General features: G+C 50.9%; 1 protein-coding gene across 9 annotated transcripts in view; it reads right to left on the bottom strand.

Moving 5' to 3' along the window:
* Positions 1-21,359, bottom strand: part of Dab2ip (DAB2 interacting protein) — a 162,923-nt gene that overhangs the window by 61,837 nt on the left and 79,727 nt on the right. For 7 of the 9 annotated variants that reach the window (XM_071600893.1, XM_071600900.1, XM_027937047.2 and 4 more), the window contains one exon: positions 17,761-17,906. The exons of 1 other annotated variant lie outside the window; for it this stretch is intronic. In XM_071600893.1, coding sequence (XP_071456994.1) covers positions 17,761-17,906 — 146 coding nt within the window. Of the gene's footprint in view, positions 1-17,760; positions 17,907-19,604; positions 19,729-21,359 lie in introns of all 9 variants that reach the window. One more of the 9 variants, XM_071600898.1, reaches the window with a different exon arrangement.

Here is a 21,359-nt window from a genome sequence, read left to right as displayed (position 1 = left end):
ACAAGTGCCATGAGTGGCTTCATACTGGCAGCACACAATGGCTTATGTGGGCATCACCATCCTGTCTGTGCCTGCCCTAGGACCTAGGCTAGCTCAGCAGGTCATCTCTTCAGAGAGGACCCAGAGTCCCATCACTTAACAGAAGATCCTAGACTGAGCCAGTGAGGAAGCAAGCTGGCTCTGCCATGAGAACACTGTGGCATCCTGGAAGTGCTTCTCAGAGGGCCTGAGAACAAAGGGAGGGCTGCCCACCCCACCAGTTATAAGAGCAGGCATGGCAGAGTCTGCACAAGATGCCTTCACTGAAACCTCACCCTAAAAATGGCTGGGGGCAAAGAAGGCCTATTTCCCACCCACAATAAGCTTAAGAGGCTATAGAGATTTACCAAAGAGCAGCTAAGGGGCCACCTTCACTCTGGTGGGAGAGAGTTCAGGGATGACCAGTCCCACACCTGCTGCTGAATGGCTCAAAAATGGTGGGAGTACAAGTTTCCCAGGAGGGCACCAAGGAAGCCACCTCTAAGAACAACCCCTATCTACCTGCAAATAACAGAGCACTCACACAAACAAACAAGCACAGCAGCCAAGGTGCTCAGCTGGAGTAGAAATTGAAGGATGTAAGACTCTGGAATTCTTTCATGGGCCAGGTAGAAGCCTGTGGGACAAGTCTTGACTTGGCACCTTCCACTTCACATCTGCGTGGGCACAGACTGGCCCAAGTCTATCACCGTGGAGAGATAGGAACTGCCTACTAGGAGACTCAGGGTTGGGTACCCAGAGTCAGAAGGAAGACCACAGGGAGATGGACACCATTTGCAGGCTACCACTGGGGCCTCCCTCTGGCAGCACACTGTGCTAGGGAAGTGCTCTGCTCTGGACAGTCCGACTTGCCCAGAACCCCACAGGAAATGCCCTACTGTTTATTCAAAGAACTAAGAATTCTTTTGGAAATGGAATCTGAGCAGGACAAAGAACCCTGGTTGAGCTCTTCAACCAACTCACATAAACACTTAGCCTCTAGCCAGAGAGGGCAACAGTTTATATTTGGCAAGGAGCAGGGAACAGCCAATGAGAACTGAGTTTAGGCTGAAACTTGGCTTCTAGCCAGCAGCAACAGCAAAGTATCCTAGGCCAATTCCTTCCTTTTCAGGGTCTCAGGAGCCCACCTAACTCTGCCCTACCAGGATCCCTAGGGACATAGTAAGGTCTGACTCTTGGGGTGGCACTGGTATATCCAGTCCCAAATTTACTATGCAGCCTGATAACCCGAGAAGATCAAAGCTCAGCCCTCCCATCCTCCCCACCCCAACACATCATCCCTCAGAAGCATGAGACCTTCCCAGAGAGAGAATCCAGAGCTACTAGCTGGGAATATCAATATCTGAGTGGGTCCCAGGATCACCTAGGAGACTGTCATGAATACAGATTTCAGGGGCCAACCTAATACCTGAGACTCTGACCCTTTCAGGTGGGACTCTAAAATCTTTTCACCAGCTTCCTATGGCACTGTAATGCTCAGCCATATCCAGACACAAAGGTGAAATGACCTCTGATGCCAATGCTTCCTTCCTAGACCCACAGGAAATGCTTGGCCCCTCCTGATCTGCTGCTGCCATTTCTGAAACTTTGGGGAGTCCACAAGTTCCCAAACATCATTAGCTGACCATGCCTCTGCCCACCTCTGCTAGCAGGAATTAATGACAGAGCATAAATCAACCCACTTGGGTGGGGGCGTTATTTACAGAGTTTTTTCAAAGAGGAGTCATTGGTTGACTTGGCATTTTGATCATGAGAAAGCTACCATTTTGATCATGAGAAAGTCATGCTGCCATTAAGGGGAAATAAGGACCTAATAAGGCAGATCTGGTTTTGTGGGTACAGGGGGTAGCCCCTTTCTGGAATCTTTAGGCCCCCATCTCAGAAGATTCTCAGGCAACCACCCTGCAGCCCCTTGCCCTGCAAGAGCAAAGTACTTCCTGCAGGGAAGTAGGTGCCAAGGACAGCTCCCTGAAGCATATGTGCCCTTTGCTTAAGTTACACGGGCCCAGGTTCAAATCCAGGTTCTGCCATTTAAGGTCTACATGACCCTGGGCAAGACCATAACCATCTTCGGTCTTTGGCGTGCTCACTTGTAAAGCAAGTATCTATTTCCTAGGACTGTCTGAGGGGTAAGGCCACACAGGTCCTCTTTTAGCCCTTGGATGCCAGATCCACAAGGTCTACACAAGCTCTTTCACTGCCACCAAGGCTCTTCCCTAAGAGTTCAGCTGTCCATTCTCCTCCTCAGAGAGGCCATCCTCACCACATCAAATCCTCCAAGTCTGGATTCTCACTGCCATCAGAATATATACTTCAATCATAATTGCACATTTACCTGTGGGACGATTTCATTCCAGCCTGTCCCCTCCACGTAGGAGAGGGGTTGGGACTGGCTTTGCTCACCCACATACCACCACCCTAGCCCATGCCTGAGAAGTGAGGGGCTCTAACTGAACAGTATCCCTTGACTCAAGACCAGACCTCCCATCCTGCCCTGGCTTCTCACTTGACCACTAACTCCTAATTCCAGTCTCTATAATAGTCAAATGAATGCCCTGCCCAACAGAGCTCTGTCAGACCTCCTGGCACCTCTGGAGCCTCACAGCCCAATAGCTGCCTCTCCCCTGCTGCCTGGGACTTGGCCTTCAACAGCTCTCCAGATTTCTCATAGTAACACCTTCTCAGAGTTTCAAAAGGAAACCAAAGTCATTTGCCAACTATTTTCTCCCATTAATCTCACAATGCATTTGCTATTTTCCTTCCATAATGACTCATTTAGCAGCAATGGAGTAATTAGGCAGACCAGAGAATATTGATTTTGTAAGTGGGAGAAATGTCAGCACAAACATCATTCCATGCCTGTCTTGGGTCATCACTTAATACATGATGAGGCAGACCCTGGGAGGGCTGGGATGGATTTGGATTTCTGTTGGCTTCAATCTCAAAGAAGCACAAAAGCATGGCATATGCAAATGTGTGATGTGAAGATAATACGATAAAATTCTAGGTGTCATGATCCCTTGTGGGTGGATCCAGGTGGTAGGGACCATGATCATGAGGAGACAGAGAGTCAGAGGTCAGGTGACCTGTCTCAGATCACACAGGAAGTTGGAGAGCCAGGCTCAGACCCAGATCAGCAGAGCAGAATTCTGCTCTTCAGGGAGCCCCAATATGGCTTGCTCTTTAAGGGACCAGGCTGGAAGTGCCATGTGGGCAATGCAGTCCCTTTCATGAAATATGGTATGGAACCTATGGGGAAACCTGAGAAATAGCACTCCTCAGTCTCAGCCTAGCTAAGAACATATCCACCTCAGGCCTGGCCACTCACACTCAGGCCTGGAAAAAGACAAGCCAGCTAGACCCCATGTCCTCCTCCTCTTCCCCTCCCTCCCCATACCACCACCACTTCAGTCCCTACCTAGTTCTTGGGACACTTCAGACATCCCATTTCTGAAAAGAAAAGGGCTGGAGAAGGAAAAGGGTGAGAGAATCAGGAATGGTTTAACAAGCAGGGAAAGTAACAGTTTTATGCACGTATCAAGGTACAGCTCCAATCCCTGACTGGGAAACTAGTAAACAGGGCTCTTGCTTACATCCTACCCCCAGACACTCCAAGCAGGTGGAAGGAGAACTGTAGAAGCAACAGGTCACCATGGCTCCACCCCAGACAACGTACTGACATTTATCCAGGAATAAATGGTTTCTTGGTGGCCAAGGAGAAAGAGCTGAAAGCCCAGTTGGCCAATATGGGTTTAAATGCCAACTCTATATGCCTCCGGGTGGAACAATTACCCTTCCTGGGCCTTAGTTAACTCATCTGTAAAATGGGATAATCCCTGCCCTGCCATGGTCTTATCTGGTGTGAGGGCCAAGAGGGAAATGATCAACTCCATATAAATGTTGGCCAGACACCAGACATAGCGGCACATGGCTACAATTCCAGTGACTCAGGAGACTGAGGTAGGTGGATCCTAAGTTCAAGGACAGCCTCAGCAACTTAGCAAGACTCCGTCTCAAAATAAAAAATAAAAAGGGCTGGGGATATAGAGTGACCCTGATTCAATCCCCAGTATTGCAAATAATAATAACAATAATGTGTTGGCTAAGGCAGCTCAACAAAAGGGAATGTGTCCAAGAGCTGATATGTGCAGCAATGGCAGGGGTTACTCCAGTTGGTAAGAGTTCCCCATCAATGAATCTGTGCAGACAGACTCTGCATGTCAGTATAGGTGAGAATCGGAGCATCCTGAACTCCCTTTTGTGGACATTTCCAAGGAGTTACACATCTAAGAAACTTCCTTCAAGGAGTCATGCATCTAAGAAACTTCCTTCCTTTGGTTCACTGGATGCTGTCCCGATCTTATTTGGACTAGGAAATATCCTCATCCCAAGCCCAGATTAACAACTTAAAGAATGTGGTATCCTGTGGAACCCAGTGTGAGAAATACTCCTATGGGAGCTTTGGACAATGAATGAGGGAGGCAGAGAAGAAAACAAGGATATCCAAGTGCATCGCTGTCTCAGAGAAACTACAGCACTTTCCCCAAAGTCAACTAGATGCCAGGGGAAGACCTACTCCTCAACCTCCCTTTCTAGCATGGCCGGAGGCAAGACACCATAAAACAGGATTTGGAAATCTCAACTAGGAATCACTCCCATGCTACCCCTGACCTTAACAAGCCCAGAAACCTGGAAGGATTGGACGGGAAGGACTCCAAGGAAATATACCTCCCCCTTCCCCTGCCTAAAAATTCACCTCACTCCACCCTCAGGTTAAGCAATGTGCCTTCAGACTACCCGAAAAGGGACTAAGTCCCTAAAACAGTAGACCACACTTCAAAGAAAAGTTTGCAGAATCACAGAAAGCAGAGAGAACAGGGAATCCCAATCCATCTGTGTGCTAGAAACCCCCTTTGTTGATCCTGAAGAAGCATGACCATCACCGCCACCTATTAGGACACTGGAGGGCCACTTGAACAAGACACCAGCACCTTTTCCCTCACAACCCCGTGCCCTCTCCTCCCTGGAGGGGGTTGGGGGGGTGTCCATGCCTGGAAAGACCAAGGAATCCAGGAACCACTGGCTCCCCTGGAAGAGCTCTGGCAAGCCCATCCATGGCAGACCCATCCATAATGGCAGAGACTTTGCTCCCAGCAAGGACAGAGCTTTATTAATTATTCAGGGAACAGCGCAATTATGCAAATCTGTGGGCAGCCACTGCCTGACTACAGCCTTCTTCAGAGGGAGCCTAGGGGGGATGGGGAGGCCCAGAGTCCAAGCTACTGGGTTACCCAGCCTGTAAAAGGGCAATAAACCCAGGCCAGTCTCAGCCAGACCACCTCCCCACTACAGCCAGCTCCACCCTTGCAGGAGAGCTGGTGGCTGCTTTAAGGAATGATTTTGAAGACCCAGGGATGCTGTTTTCAAAAAAACACACACTAGTTGAGCCAGCAGTGCCATCATTCCAGGCTTTCTTCTGTAGGTCCTGAAGGCAAGGAATGATTCCAAAGTTCCCTCTTAAAAAACATGTTTCCAAGGAAAAGGAATACCTCAAATCCAATGTTTACCAAATGATGTTCTGCAGAACATTCCTGCTGCAAGATATTGACAGCTGCTCTGGGATGGGAGACAGGAAACCCAGAACTAAACAAAACTAGCTTCTTTACTGCAGGTCCTCTCAGGGCCTTTAACCTCCTAGAGTAAGAATGCAAAATGTATTTGAAGAGCAACATCAAATCTTGCCCCCAGAAACCTCTGAAACTGATTTTGAGAAGATCTGAATAGACTGCTTCCCTAACCTATTGGAACTATGGAATTCCCACACCCCCGGTACCCATTAACATCTGCAAAATTATCATGCTCTGTGGAACTCATTCCCACGGGTGCACAGGACCCAATGAGTGGGAGAGGTAGGGAAGACAGCAAGACCTTCCAAATACAGTCCTGGCTTGGAGGGACTATAAGTCTCATCAAGTTCTCTGTCAGCAGTTAACCCGTGACTCTGAACTTCCTTGGAGTAGGTTCTCACTTCCTTAGAGTAGATTCTCTTCATAAACAGTCATCAACAAAACTATGGACTTCTTGAGCCTACAGTGAGTGAACAAGACCATCCCAGGCAGACTGGCTTAGGAACTAGTCAGAATGTCTGGCTAAGACACTGCCACTGCCCCACACCATATCCAAACACCTAGGGGGCATGGCCTGCAGCCAATCAGCAACCCCCTCACAAATCTGCTGCAACAGCGCCCTGGGTGGGGATTCACCTACCTTCCCCACAGATCCAGAGCAAAGTTGGTCAGAGAGCCCATGCTTGCCATCACCACTCTATCAGCCTTCACACCCTCCTGGGCAAGGGAGGAAGCAGGTGCTATGGAAACCAATTACCCAGCACCATCCCTTCTCCCTCCCGTCCATCTTGCCCAGCATCATAAATCAACAGATCAAATGCAGCCAGTACTCATCAGTTCTGCCAAGAGGAAAGGGTATGTGGAAACCCAGAAGCCAGGGGGAGCCCATGAGAAAGACACTTGAGAATAACTGCAAAGTTGCAAATGGAACAGCCAGTCAATAAGCCTGCCCTTCTGTTCCAGAGTCCCCTTCCACTTGAGGGCCCACCTCTACTGCTACTCCATCACCACCTTAGGGACTTCCACACCATAATAGCCTCTGCAGAGCCCGTGGTGACCCTGGACTCCCCCAAGTCTTCCTGGGAGCTGCCATGTTCTCTGAGAATGAAAACACTCTCCAGAGTGTGAAGACACTGGAGAAACCTGGGTGCAAATCCCATCTCTACCACTCATTTGCTTTCCACTCATGGAAAGTGACTCTTACCTTTCAGAATCTCAATTTGCTCATGTGTAGAACAGGGAGAGAGGGCAGCACTGTGCACTGGTTGAAGCACAGACAAGGGAGCCAGGCTGCTTGGGTTTGGATCCTAGCTCTGACAACACAGAACACACTACATGGGCTGTTGTGGGAGTGAAGCGAGTTTATCTGTGCAAAATGCTGGAGACAGGATCCAGCCCACAGGACGTGCTCAGTCACATTAGCCAGTATGTTAGAAAGGGCCCTGCCTTTGGGTCCAAAGAGATCTGGATTCTAAATCCATCATGAGGCAAGTCCTGAGTAAAAAAAATTTACTGTCTAGGCCAGTCTCCTCTCCTGTCAGACAGGGGAGGACAAAGTAAGAGTGGTCCAGAGGATTGGAAATCATGTATGTACATCACATAATGCCCAGTGCACAGGTGCTTCACAAATGGTAGGCAGTTTATTGAGGTGACTATTGACAACATGAAACACGTTAACAGAGTTTGTGAGCAGAGACCACATAAAAGAGTGATGGGGGTTGGGGGCAGGGGCTTCATGAATAAAGCTGGATTGTCTGCATTTCAATCTCAGCTCTACCACATATGAGCTGCAGGACTTGGACAAGTTGCTCATATCTCTGGGACTCCATTTTCTTTTCTGTAGAGTGGGGATAGTAACAGCACCTGTCCTTTATAGTGCCAACGTAGGGATGAAGTGAGGAAATGTATTCTGGGCACAGAGCCCAGCCTATCCTCAGTGGCCACTCAAGGGCAGTGGGTGGTGCCATAGCAGCAGCACCAAGAGAAGCCTGCCTGAAGACAGCAAGATGGAAGACATCTGTGTCCCACCCCGCTACAATGGCTCCATTCTACAACAGCTCCAGGGGCTTCATGACCTGAATGCAGCAAACCAAACCCCAGGAAAGACTTCATGCACCCCTCTGTGTCAGCCTGCTTTCCTCCAGGAATCTGCGCCTGCAATATTAGTTTCTGGTTTTGCTTTTTGACAGGGAATCTGAGGCTCAGAGGAAATCTGCTGGTGGAGGTGGGCCTTGGACCAGACCTGGGAGATCAACTACTCATCAATGGGCAGTGCAGGAGACAGGGCTTTGGCTTTTCAAATTCCAGCTCCTGACTCACAGGTCCAGATCTCCCTGCACTTTCACCCCATCCTCGATCCTAGCAAATACTTGGCCTCACGGGGCGGGGCAGTGCACCCTACCTGGCCTGGCCTCTCCATAGAGAGTCGCTCTCATCACTGAGCAAGACCCCTCCAGCTTTGCTGAAAGACCTCCACTCCCAAATGGGGGCAAATGGCAATTGGTTCTGTCCTGAAATACTGGCTTGTAGGGGCTTTGACTCCACATCTACTCACACATCCCATCCCAGGCTGGGCTTGAATTATATTACAGCTATTGTTTGATCCTGGGAAGTGACCTCATCTCTCTGAACCTGTTTCTCCACCCATAACCAGGGAACCGGCCAGAGGAGTAGGTCTTGGTGGCAGAGGTAGGCTCCTGGAAATTAGGAGCCAAGTTCCAAATTAAGCTCTGCCCCTTCACCTCTCTGAGCCTCACTCACCTGCTGATCATCAGATCTCAACACCCTAGCTGCTCCAAGCACCCCCAGGAAACCAGGGCACTGGTCAAAGGAGCTTTCCAAAGGGGGAGCCCCGTGCAAGCACAAGAGAGGGCTCCTGCTACTGCTCTGAGGAGAGTTTATTTAAAAGCCTTCACAACCTTAAAAACAAATGGCAAGATGGGCTAATGGTGGGACTCTTTAGGCCTCAACCAGGGAATAAATTGCCTGGGCTGGGGGTTTTCCCCAAAGGGTGATTTCAGGCCATTCACATATTGGGTTTCAGTTTCTACATCTGTGAAATAGGAAACAAAAACCCTCCTGCTATGAGGAATCAATAAGAATACAGCTTGGGAAGTGCTTAGGCAAGCCAGTGGCACACAGTGTGGCACAATTCTCACCCCTCTGCAAGAGTTCTCAAACTTTGGGAAAACACAGTTGCCCCACCCACTCAGAGAGTGTAATGCAGAAGGTCTAGGATGGGGCTCAAGACCTGCATTATTTTAGGTGTTCCAGGCAATTCCTCCTTGTATGGGCCCTCCCCTGGTCTATGCATACAAGAGGGGAGTTTTTATCACAGTCCATTGTGAGACTAAGTTTCCTGATGCAATCTGAGGAGGCTGGAAAGAAGAAAGAAGGCATGAAGGGATAAGGAACAGAGGGGGTGGAGCTGGAAACAATCTATTAATCAATCTCCTCCCCAGCCAGAAACAGTAATTGTTGAGGCTCACACATCCTTCACGTGCTAACAATCTGCAGCTGCAATACAACGCTTTGATTATGAATGTCAAAAAGACAGAGCATGAAATTAACTTCCCCTTAGTCAGTGGGCACAGGGAGATGTTACACTAATTCACTGCCCTCGGTATGAAAACTCCCCACGACAACGTCGCATCAAATTAGAGCCCATGCTACCCTGGTGCCATCTATATCTCTGCCCATTGTGCTCTTCTACCATCAGACTGAGCCTGTGAACAAGGGCTCTGCTTGTTGGAGAAAGGTCAAGGCGACAGGCAGAAGGTGCCATCGGGCCTAAATGGGGATGGGAGGGTGGCCTGAGCCAGGTGGGACAAAGGCAGGGCCCCTCAGTTCCCCCATGGGGGAGGGAAGGGGTCACTGTGCTCATGAGTAACAAACCCTGCAAGGCACTGAACAGGGAAATAACTCCTGTGCTACTGGCCCTGAGAGGTAAAGCTAAACCCAAGAGCTCTGGAGGCTCTTCTAACACTGAGCTAGCGGTAGAACCAAGATTATAATCCCTGAACTCCCTCTCATCCAACCTGAGCCTTACCCACAAGGGGTGGTGGGAGGGGCAGAAGATGGAGAGAAGGCAAAGGCCTGCTCGGCTGCCCCTGGGGGAAGGTTGAAGTAGCAGGGTCTTGAGGCGGCCCACTGGCCCATCCCTCTGGCAAACCCTGAACACCTCCTTTGTGCAGTCCACAAAGTGCTCTTTTAGTGCCTCCACCCAGCACACCAACCACCAAAGCACTGTCACTGGCCAAGGTCTACTAGGGGATGAGCCAGGAGTCAGGGGCATGCAGGCCTCCTGAGCGAACACAGAGCAAGAGCAGAGGCCCTATTATTCTTAGCATACTCCTGGAACTGAGTCTGACCTCCAGCCTGAGTTCACTTCTTACCCTCCCTCAGAAATGCCCAGGGAATTCCCAGGCAGAGTGCCAGGGACCCTTGCAAGAGGGATAAATCCTGCCTCCACCTCCCTCCCCTGGGACCTTATCTCACCACCCACCTGGCACAGATGGAGACATCTAATGCAAAACTGGTGACTTCCATGGGGACTTGCTTTCCAAGTGCCAAGGAAGGGTCTCATGTGTGCATGCAAGAGGGTATGTGGTGTGGCCTGTGCAAACAAGGATGGGCAGTCACATGCCCAAGGAAGAGAGATACCCTGTAACTCAGAAGGGAATGGTAAAGCAGGCACACCTGGGTCCAGGAGGGAAACATCCATATCACCTGCATCACACTAGTCTCTGAGTCCTGGTGTCAGCCTGAGTGAGGGATGAGCAGGTGTTGTGAGATAGGTGGCAGGCAGGATTATGATGGACAAAAAGGGGTGCAGAAAGGAACTGTGGCTTGTTCACAGTTGTAGAGAACAATAGGCAGGGCCTAACCAAAGCCCAGATAAGGGATGTACAAGCTGGGTCTCACTTCACACATGGGCCACAGGTGACTCCACCCTGAGCACTAGGGAGCTGAGAACAGGGAGCTGGGTCCTAGGCAGAGATTTGGTGGTGGCAGCTTCCTAGGGTGTGGTTGGAGCAGAGCCAGGGGTGAGTATCCTCTGCAGGACCCACAGAGTAAAAAAGGGGTTAAGCACAAGTGGACAGTGTGGACAGTGACTCTGGTCTTAGGCATGTCACCTGACCACTCTGAAGCAGGGACAGCCTTCGCTCAGTTCAGGCCTCCAGTCCACACCTACTCACACATCCCATCCCAGGCTGGGATTCTTTCCAAGGCCTTCCTTCTAGAAGGATGGATGGTCTGATGGCCAGAAGATGAAAACCACCTGAGTTTCTTCATGCAAGAGGAGCTTGACCCATCACCAACAGCCAACCCCACAGGAGAGTGGGCTAATAGCCCAGAGCACAGGAGAAACTTGGCACGCCAAACCCGCCAAGCGCCCCCCCCTCCAAAAGAGTCACCAAGCCACTCAGGGAGCCACATGCTTTTTCTTTTTGCCTATTCAGTCTCCTTATGATCTCCTCCAGTTTACTTCTGTGGCCTTCTAAAATAGCCGTTAATTAGAGCCTGGTAATTAACTTTCTGGTTCAAATAATATTTTGCAAAGGAATTCCATTAAAGAGTTGATTTGCATATCCTCAGACATGAGGCCTGGTAATAGGCAGGGCTACTTGGGGAAACTGGAGGAGATCCCACTGTACCCTCAGGCTGCCTGGCATCCAGTTAAGAGGATGGTCAGAGAACTTGGGACATTCTTCCCAAGAAAGTGGGCAGCTTGTTCATAAAACCAGCCAACAAAGGTTCACATGCCCAGACAGAAAATGCACCATGTACAAAGATATGCATGCATGGGGACCCAAAGAGATCACGCTGCACACGAGCACAGCTGGGCATATGTAAACACTCATGCACACACTGGTAGACAGACACAAACACAAGAAGAAAGCACACAATAATAATAATTGTAACCAACACTTAACTGAGCACTTACACTGAGTCATCTACCTATATTTAACCTACAAAGATAGCTACTTCATATGGCCCAATCTGACATGACGTCATATTGGTCTATTCCAAAAGCTATACATGTATTAACTCATTTAAAATGCACAGACATGTACAAGAACATTTACATACCACATATAGACACCTTCACAAGGACAGGTGCATACTAGCAAAAATACAAAAACATGTACACACACTTGTTCAAAGAAAGGGTTCTCCAGCCTTTGAAACCCCAATCTGGAGCTGATCACATTCTCACCAGCTAATTTCCACCGTTCCTAAAAATATTGCCCAGCTCAGATCTCTGGAAGGTACACAAGGGAGCTGCAGATATAAAAGGAGGGCAATAAAAATGAGAAAGCAAAAATAAATTGGCTCTTCTATGTGTCCAAGTCGTGTTCTGTGGCTTTCCCCTCCCTCTCTGGAGTTGAGGCTCAGAATCACGTGCTCACAATTATGGCTCTGGTCAACCCTGCCCCCACCCCCGAGGTGCCCATAAAGCTCCAAGTTAAAAGCTGCAGTCAGGAGGGGTTCTGGTTAAAGGGCCTGACTACTCTGAAGGTCCCACCTCCATGCCTTTGAGGGCATGCCTCAGTTTCCCTGGATCTAACAGCACCTTCACTGCCTACCTCCCTGTAGGGCAGAAGAGCTCTCACAGTGCTATATAAACACAAAGCCTCCTTAGAACAACTGCTGTATTAAGAATTAAATCTGATTCCCTTGTGGAGAGGCAGGGAGAAGAGAGTAGAGGGAGGGCAAGGCCCAGCGAGCAGTCCTTGCAGGTAATTAAAGAACTCCCTGTCCTACCACTTATCTGTAGAGTTTAACAGGCAGGCTCCACCTACACTGGCCTCTGGGAGCTGAGGAAGTCCAAACAAGGCAACCAAGAGTTCTGCAAAGGACTTGTGGGAACATTCTGGAGGCAAAGGACAGGAAGAGACAAGTCTCAAAAGAAGCAGCTCCATTGACCATTAAACTTGGGAAAGCAATATTCAATAACAAACAACTAAATGGAAAGATAACAGAGAAATACCATTTTTCTACCTATTCATGACAGTGACTATTTTAATGATAACATTCAATTGTTTTAAAGAGTGTAAGGAAAGAGGTAGGCACTCTCAAAAATTAGGGGAGAGTAAATAATTACAGGCTTTTGGTGATGAGTATTTTTCTCAAAAACCTCAAACTTCATATTCTTTGACTTAGTAATTCCATTTCTAAAACTTTATCCTTTGAGAAAAAGTCAGAGATAGACAAAAATTAATACCCAAGAATTTAATTCCCCACATTATTTTTAATAAAGAAAAACTGGACATAACTAAATGCCTAAATTATTAAAAGTAAGGGTGGCTCAAACATAAGATAGAACAATGAAGCAGGGCATGGTGGTGCACACCTGTAATCCCAGTGACTTGGGAGACTAAGGCAGGAGGACCACAAGTTAAAAGCCAGCCTCAGCAATTCAGCAAGGCCCTGTCTCAAAATAAAACATAAAAAAGGCTGGGGAGGTAGCTCAGTGGTTAAGCACCTCTGGGTTCAATCCTTGGTGCCAAAAAACAAATAAAGATAAAGCAATGAACTTTTTTTTTTCTTGATACTGGGGACTGAACCCAGGAGCTCTCTCCATTGAGCTACATCCTCAGCTCTTTGTACTTTTTGAGACAGGGTCTCACTAAGTTTCCAAGGCTGGTCTTAAATTTGGAATCCTCCTGCCTGATAGAGCATCCCTGCAGCAATGAACTTTTCAGATAGACTTTTAAAACACACAGAGGAGAGATTCACTTCCCCAGGTATAAAAAGGAAGAAGGGTCACTTTGCCCAGCCACTTCTCGTGTTCAAGGTTAATAAAGATCTTTTTGGCTTAATTCACTTTACCAGCCACAGCAACATCTATTATCTCTCTTGAATTTTAGAATGACACTGCATGATAACTTCTTATTATCCCCATATTGTAGATAAGAAAATTGAGGCTTACCAAGACAAAGTGACTTATCCCTAGCAATATTAACTAAGACTGAAAACACACAATACTTGACTCTTTCCCACGGAATTTTTTATTTAATAAAATTTTAGAAACATTTTAAGAAATGTGAGAGACCCAGTGCTAAATGCTAAGGAAACAGCACTGAATAGGACACATACTTTCAAATAAGTATGTGCTGAATGTATTAATATTAATGTCTCCAAGGACATTTTCATCATTGTGCCCATTTTATAAGTGTATAACTGAGGCTCAGAAAGCCTAAGTGACTTGCCCCAGGAATATCTGGCTTCAAATCAAAGATCACATACTCCCATTACTCTTGATGTGGTCTGAACCGCGCTACCATCTCACCATCTCCATGCTTCACAAACCAGCCCCAAGGGAAGGTGGAGAAGGACCAGACCCTCCCTGCCTACAGTAGGGGATGAAATGGGAACACATCCAGGCCAGGGTGCCCAGCCCCTTCTGAAGGACTGTCCACAACCAAAGCAAGAGAACAACTTCTACCTTCCTTTCCCCCTGTTCCTTACCAAGCTTCCTCTCTCTCCTTCCTTCAGGGACTACCTCACCCCCAAGGAACAGAATTGACCTCTGCCTACTCAGGGCCGTTGGGGAATCCCCAGAAGCCCCCATCACAACTTCCAAGTATCTCCCCTTCCTAGTCCTCCATCACTTGTAATCCCACCATTACTAACTTTTCCAACAGCCCACACATTCCTGGAAGAGGCAATGCATCTCTGCAGAACCAGCCCTGCTCACCTGCACCAGGTTGCGTTTACGAGTAAAGTCTTGCACTAGGCCAACTGACAAGAAAGGGAATGGGGTACTGCCACTACAGGGATAGAGACCAGTGGAGAGCCAGAGGAGACACAATCTTAGCACAGTATCAGGAGGAAAAAGGGATGAGGAAAGAATAATAATGCCAGTTGACCCCCAGCCCCTACCCCGCCACTCCTCAGGAACATTAATAAATTAGTGAGTCACTTAGAAATCATCATCTGGGAAGGCAGAACCACCACATCCTGTATCACTTTTACCAACATTAAAACAGCCCTGTAAATGAACCACATTTCCAGCTTGCAAAATGAAAATGCTTTTGCCAGCACACCTTTCACCTGGAAAGCGCTCTGAGCAGCATTCATTTCTGCTATCCATGAGAGAAATGATTACCTGTCCTTGGTGCTTATTGCCAAAGCCTCTAAAGGAGAAATGAGTGTGTAAGGAGCCCAGGGGCTGTGCAGACCAGCTGGGAACCTCCCCCAAAGGCAGATTCAGGAGAATAAGTACAAAGGCTCAAACCTGTCCTATGGCTCTTGAGTCCACCAAGCCCCAGCTAGCCTAACTCCAATCTTATAATCAGAGAGCAGCATTTCCACACCTTAGGTACATTCCTCTCCCAGGGAGTAGAAAGATCGCAGCACGGAACCAACTGGTTCCCAACCTCTGGATCAGAGAGTTCAGTGCAAAAAAAGAACCTCCCTAACACAGCAGTTTGCAGAGCACACAGGCAGCATGCAACAAAGCTTCTTCAGTTACCATATAAATCACAGATTCACCCCAAGGTGGATTCAAGTGGCCACCCAACACTGCCCTGGGCTGTTTATCTTCATGGGAGGGCCATGGGGAACAAGGCTCACACTTACCACCCTAGAAGCCCCTAGCCCCTTTCCCATCCCTGTCCCCATCCACTCTCTCTGCACTTACCCCAGCCCCCAAGGAGAGGCATGGCAGCCAGTGGAGGTCCTGTGGAAACAGGATTCAACTCTTCCTTGCTGCTAAGCCAAACCAAAGGCAGCCTATTCTCTCCTCCAGCCTTCACTAACACAACCAACCCACTCAAAGAGTAGGAGTAGGTACCTCTCCACTAACCAGGTTTGACCATGAGCTGGGGAAGAGGGGTCACCATAGTTGGTTTTACTCACTCAACTCCAAATAGAAAGACTCCAAGGACTGACCCAGAGAAATATCTGCCCACCCACCCACCCCAGCAGCAGCCGGGCAAATCTATTCGTAAGCAAAGCAACAAATCAGGAGCCCTCGTCTTTCAGCTCCAAGGCTGGGTAAAAGGATTTCAAACCCAGTCTCTTTGCCTGTTCATGGGAAATCTAGATTCCCTTTCTGTGCCAGAGAAGCCACCAAGCCAGATTTTGTTTACAGAAAATTAGTAAGACAATTCCACCACTGCCAGTGACATTCAGCTCCCACCTCTACCATTTACCCTCAATTTCAAAAACAGGCTTGTAGTTTCACTCCCAACCCCCACTCCGCACCCCCTTAACATGTAGCAAGGCTGACCTAAAGCCAGGATGGGGAGGACCTGCACGAGGTCATCTTAGTCATGCCCTGACCTCCCTGCCAGGGTTGCCAACCAAGCGCTTGCCAGTTGGGTTTCTTAGCCGGCTTCCCGCTGGAGGGAGGTAAACACGACATGCATGCCGCCTGCTCCCAGGAGGGGAGACACACTCAGAGGCCGGATGCCTGCTGCCTCTTCTGCTCCCCAACAACCACCACATGCACACAAAACAGGTTACGTACACAAGCCCCCGCATGCGGGTGCAGAGGGTCCTGACCCCTGCCAAGGAAAGCGCAGAGAAGGGCATGTTCCTGGGGAAGACAGCTGGAGGTGGGGGCCGGGCGGAGGGAAGGAGGCAGCAAACCGGGTGGCCTGCCGCCCAGACAATAACAAAGATGGGAAGGCGAGATTTTCAAAGACGCAGTGGCTGCACCCAGCACTGAGCTCTGGCCTGGCTGCATCTTCCTGCCAGGGCACGCCTGGTCCCCTGGGGCACCACGGCCATCAGAGAAAGGCTGAGGGTCCTGCCCAGGGTTGGGCTTGGCAGCTGGGGCAGGGAGCCAGCTGCAGGCAGTGGTGGGGATGGAAAGAGCAGCTCTGGGCTGATGGAAATTAGAGGTCTGGCAATTCTACTGGGATGTGGAGGGGTACTCTCTGGTAAGATGCTAGGGTCAGTTAAAGAAGACACTCAACCTTGGGCAGGAGTTAGGCTATAACTTGCACTCCTTTGCCGGCTGGAACCAAGGAGGAGGGGAGAGACATTTTCATTCTACCTATGCTTCCCCTACAGGGAGTGCCAATCGCCAATCGTACACGCGGACACAGCCCAGTGAAGGCAGCTGCCAGTGGCCTGAGATGTTGGGGCTGAATGCTGAAAAGGCTCCTTGGTGCACCCCGCTCTTTCACCTCCACAGGCTAGGCAGGGACACGTTCTAACTGGTAGAAGAATCCAACGCTCTGCCTGAGCAGAGAGGAAAGGTGCCTGTGGTTGGCACCACTCAAGGAGGAGGACCCAGTCCCCAAGACGCTGTGCCCGCCCAGTGCCCCAACGTGCGAGGCCAGGATGGCTTGCCCTTGCGAGCTGTAGCCTGCTCCACTGCCGGTGACTCCCCAGCTGGCTGAACCACCTTCTTCCTCTCCTCTGCCCCACAGGCCACCTCCCTCTGGAATTTCCACACCTGCTCCCTGCTTGCCAGGAGCAGGAGATACCCCTGGGAGTGTAGAGGTGAGGAAGGGAAGCAGCTGCCCAGGCTGGGAAGGCCCTTCTTCCTGGCCATGCCCCTGAACTCAGGGCCTGGGCACTGCCCGCCCCAGCCCCCAGCGGAGCACGTGCCCTACTTAGAGCAGATGTGCCCCCTAAGCGGCCCAGCCCCCTGCTCCTCCCCTCCAGATGTTCACCCTTTTCCTCACCACCGCGCGGCCGGGTCTCAGCAAAACCCAGACGAAAAATGTCTTTTGTATCGGACACCCGGGGGGCTCCCGAGGCCAGGGGATGGGTCCTAGGGGTGGAGGCGCCACTTCCGTCCCCAGCTCCGGCACTGCACGGCCCGGGAAACAATGCCCACCTCGGCCAGGCGAGACCGGACAGGCGAGACCGGACTTCTCGGCTAGCGCACTTCCCGCCGGCCTCGCCCCGGGCCTCGGACACCCCCTCCTCACCTCACCCTGGGGGGAAAAGAAAGAGTCCTCGCCTCGGGCCCCGGTCCGAGGTGGTCCCCACAAGTTCCTGAGGGCGGCGTGGGGTCCCCTCCCCCAGGTAGCGCGCCTGAACCGGGGCTCGGGCTTTGTCCCCGCGCCCTCGGGGCGCATCCCGGGCGGCGGCGCGGGGAGGCCGGGCCGGGCGGCGGCGGGCTCACCTCTCATTGTCCGCGGCGGAGGCGGCGGCGGCGGCGGCTGCGCTCCGGAACCCCGGCAGGATGTGGCGGAAGCTGTGGTTGCGGTCCAGCTTGGGCTGGCTCTTGGTGCGCTTGATGGAGCCCTTGAGGCGGCGGCTGAGGAAGCCCTGCGCGCGGGGCGACAAGAGGGGGAAGGGGAGGCGGGGTTAGCGCGGCGGCGGCGGCGGGCCGGGACCCGCGCGGGACCCGCACCCTCGCTGGGCGGCCGCGCGGCCGAGGGTGGGCCGGGCTCGCGCTCGGCCCCAGCAGCTCGCGGCCAGCGCCGCCGCCCGCCCGCCGACCGAGCGCCGACGGTCCGGCCCGCGCAGCGCGGCCCAGCCCACCCCGCGCCGCCCGCCCGCCAGCCCAGCCCGCCACGTCGCCCCCGCCCCCTAAGCCGCTGTTGCCATGACGACGCCGAGCCGAGCCAAGCCGACCGCGGCCGAGGCCGCCCGAGCCCCCCGGCGCCGGGGCGAGAGGGGCGGGGCCGGGGGCGGGGCCGTGGAGGGGCGGGGACCCCCGGGGGCCTGGACAGACCGCCGCCTCTCACCTCCGCCTGGCCTTGCAGCCTGTCGCGGGGAAACGAGGTCACCTCCCTACCCACCTGGAGCAGTACACGCCCCCTGCCCCGTCGAGGAGTGATAAAGCGCTTTCTCCACCTGTGAGGCCGCGCTGTCAGCCCGCGGTTGCACAGATGGGGCGAACTAAGGCTCAGAGAGCAGGCGCGTGGTCCTCTGAGGGGCCAGCCGACCGCCGCCTGGTACCCTGACCACCTAGACCTCTAACCCGAGTGGCAGCCTCTGACTGTGCAGGTGGAGTCTGAAACTACTGTACCCCAGCAGGGACAACCACCTTGGGGACAGGAGCCCTAACACTTAGTTTAGGGCGAGGAACAAGGGACTGAAGTGGAAGGTACCCCTATTGTGTTTTTCAAGATTGGGGACACCCCATTGGGACCATTCTTCCATTGACCAGGCTGCATTGGAACTCAGGTTACAGCTTGAAGCTGCCCCATTCCAAGTGCTCTGGACTAATGGAAGAGCTGCAGAGAAGACATGGGTTGCATCAGTGCTCCCTTTACAGGTGATGGGGACATAGGGACTCCAGAGGCTACCCACAGCCTGGGTTCTGCAGGGCTTGGAACATGAAGGCAGCTCAAGGCAGGAAAACTGCAGGGAGGAATCCCTGAGGGAAGAAGAGTTTTCTGGGAACGGTTCTGGCACACACTGCCCCTACCTCCAAATCCAAGTGATTGAACAACACAAGTGAATGGAAGAATAGCTTATTTTAAAGTTGATGTTGTACACAATCTGAAAACTATATTTCATCCACCATGCAATAAGAGTTGCCTTGGCAGCCCTCTCTGGGTCCAGGGAGTAGGTTGGACATTTGCTGTAGAGCTGAATTTGTCCAGCTCTAGGGCCAGAGAACCATAAACACAACAAGGTCAAACCTTAGCTGTATGAATTATCTCCTATCAGTCACACAAACAAAAAACAACAGCAAAACATTATCTGCACATGAAGCCTTGCTCAGAGAGGTAAAGTGATTTACCCAAGAACACCCAGCCTCCAGGTCTGCCTAATGCCAGAGATTTTTCCATAAGACATCCCTCTTTTGCCCACCCTCTTCAAGCTTTCCCATTTTCCTATTTTTCTCTCCTTACTTATTCCTCCTCAACCTTTCACATCCATAGGAGACCTATCCCTGTGATCACTTGTCAGCATTCTGCACATCCTCTAACATCTACCTGACATATCACCTCACCCAAAGGCCTTCCTGAATGGTGGAGTCCAAATGCATCTGACTCTGCAGCCCAGCATTACCTGTCAAGGTATTCAAATGAGCTGCAGCTCAGCAAAAATCTCTCAGTATCACAGGTGGCAGAAGGAAGCCTCCTTCAGAAGGGTGACCCGCAGGCAAGGAACCGCAGACTTGGAGCACCAGACTCTGGAAGACAGCATGCAGGCAGCGATCTGCACCTCTGTGTAAACTCTGAGCTCTCCCCACCTCAGCCTCACCTGGATTGCCTGCATGGGACTGTCCCAGGTATTGTGTCAAGCAAGCTCCCCCAAAGGCCTTGTACCTTTTCCTTGGATTTTATTTTCTACCCTGATGAAAATGTCAGTTTTTACACTCTTGTGGTACAAAGAACCACAAAGCATGTTTCACAATTTATGGGGCTCATTCTGCAGCAATATTGACAGCTTGATCCTATTTCTGAGTTTTTAAAAAATAAAGTCCTCTCCTCTCCAGGAGGGTGGGTGAATGTATGCCACTTCCTCTTCCCCACTCTTCCTCCTATGAGACACTTAATGCTTCTCTGACAGCAGCTTCCTCTTTAAAACCTACCGTGGATGGCATCTACCCCCCCACACACTGGAAATAGCAATGACCTTGGGACTCAATGCTCTTTATAACATCCACTCAGTCACCTTATTGAGAGCCTGGTGTTCATTAGACACAGTGACCCTGACAGTCAAGAACACTATGGAGTAAGCAGTGTACACTAGGTCCAGGAGTTCAGATCATGGGGAGAGTGATTTCTCAGGAGAACAGGGAGGGTTCCCTTTGGCCCCACCACCATACCCCATACCCCATATCTGCCCTACAGACCTTGTTTCCCACAGGGACCCAGCTCAGGTTCCTGCATATGACAAATATTCATCATCCTAAAAGGGGACTCAGTTCCAAAAGACTGCATTACTGAGGTGACTGAGGCCCAGATTTTTCCAAGGTCACACAGCATGGTTAATCAAAGACCCCAGACTCTGGTCCCCTGCTCTGCCCAAACTCACAGCTTGCATTCTCTCCTTCACCGGGATAGAAGGCCTGGCGGGGGTTGGGGGGAGTCCTCACCCAGCTCTGGATAAAGGGAAACAAGGCTTTTCTCCTGTCCCTTGGAAGGCAGTAGCTACACCCCCGAACTCCAGAGGACAGACTGACTGATCTTCAAGTCAGAAAGTCATATTCTAGATCCCAATCAAGGGACTGGGGAGTGGCTCAGTGGTAAAGCACTTGCCTAGAATGCAAGAGGCCCTGGGTTCTATCACCAGTGCTGCAAAAATAAATAGAGAGAGAGAGAGAGAGAGATAGATAGACCCAAGTCAACTTTTAACTAGTGGCAGTCGGGAAATCATGCACCCTTTCTTTCAGAGTTCTTGCTGTCCTCTTCCTGGGCTGTGCTGGAGCCTGCTCCCAGGCCGGTCAGTGGCTGAGAAGACTGGTATGCAGGGCTGCAACCCAGCGGCACAGACCCCTCACTAAGAAATGCCAGACAGGTCCCCTTGTCTCTGTGAAATGGGGGAGCAGGCTGCAGTGAGGACTAAGGAGGCTGATAAAGCTCTAGGCTCAGCGTGTAGCACACAGTAAGTGCTCTCAGGAAAAGCCAAATGTTATTCTCACATCAGATTCCCACACGAATGCACAGGCTTGTTAAACTCATTGCTGTAACATATGCTATGTCCAGCTCATCTTGAGGGTGAGACGTGGTTTCTACTATTACTCCCTAGCCCACCCAGCCCTACACGCAGTCTGATCCTCTTAACCACAATGCTCAGGACCTGACTTTATCCCCACCT

Source organism: Marmota flaviventris, chromosome 13 (assembly GCF_047511675.1).
Source record: "Marmota flaviventris isolate mMarFla1 chromosome 13, mMarFla1.hap1, whole genome shotgun sequence".
NCBI classification, from domain to species: Eukaryota; Metazoa; Chordata; class Mammalia; order Rodentia; family Sciuridae; genus Marmota; species Marmota flaviventris.
This window is presented reverse-complemented; position numbering and strand designations above follow the sequence as displayed.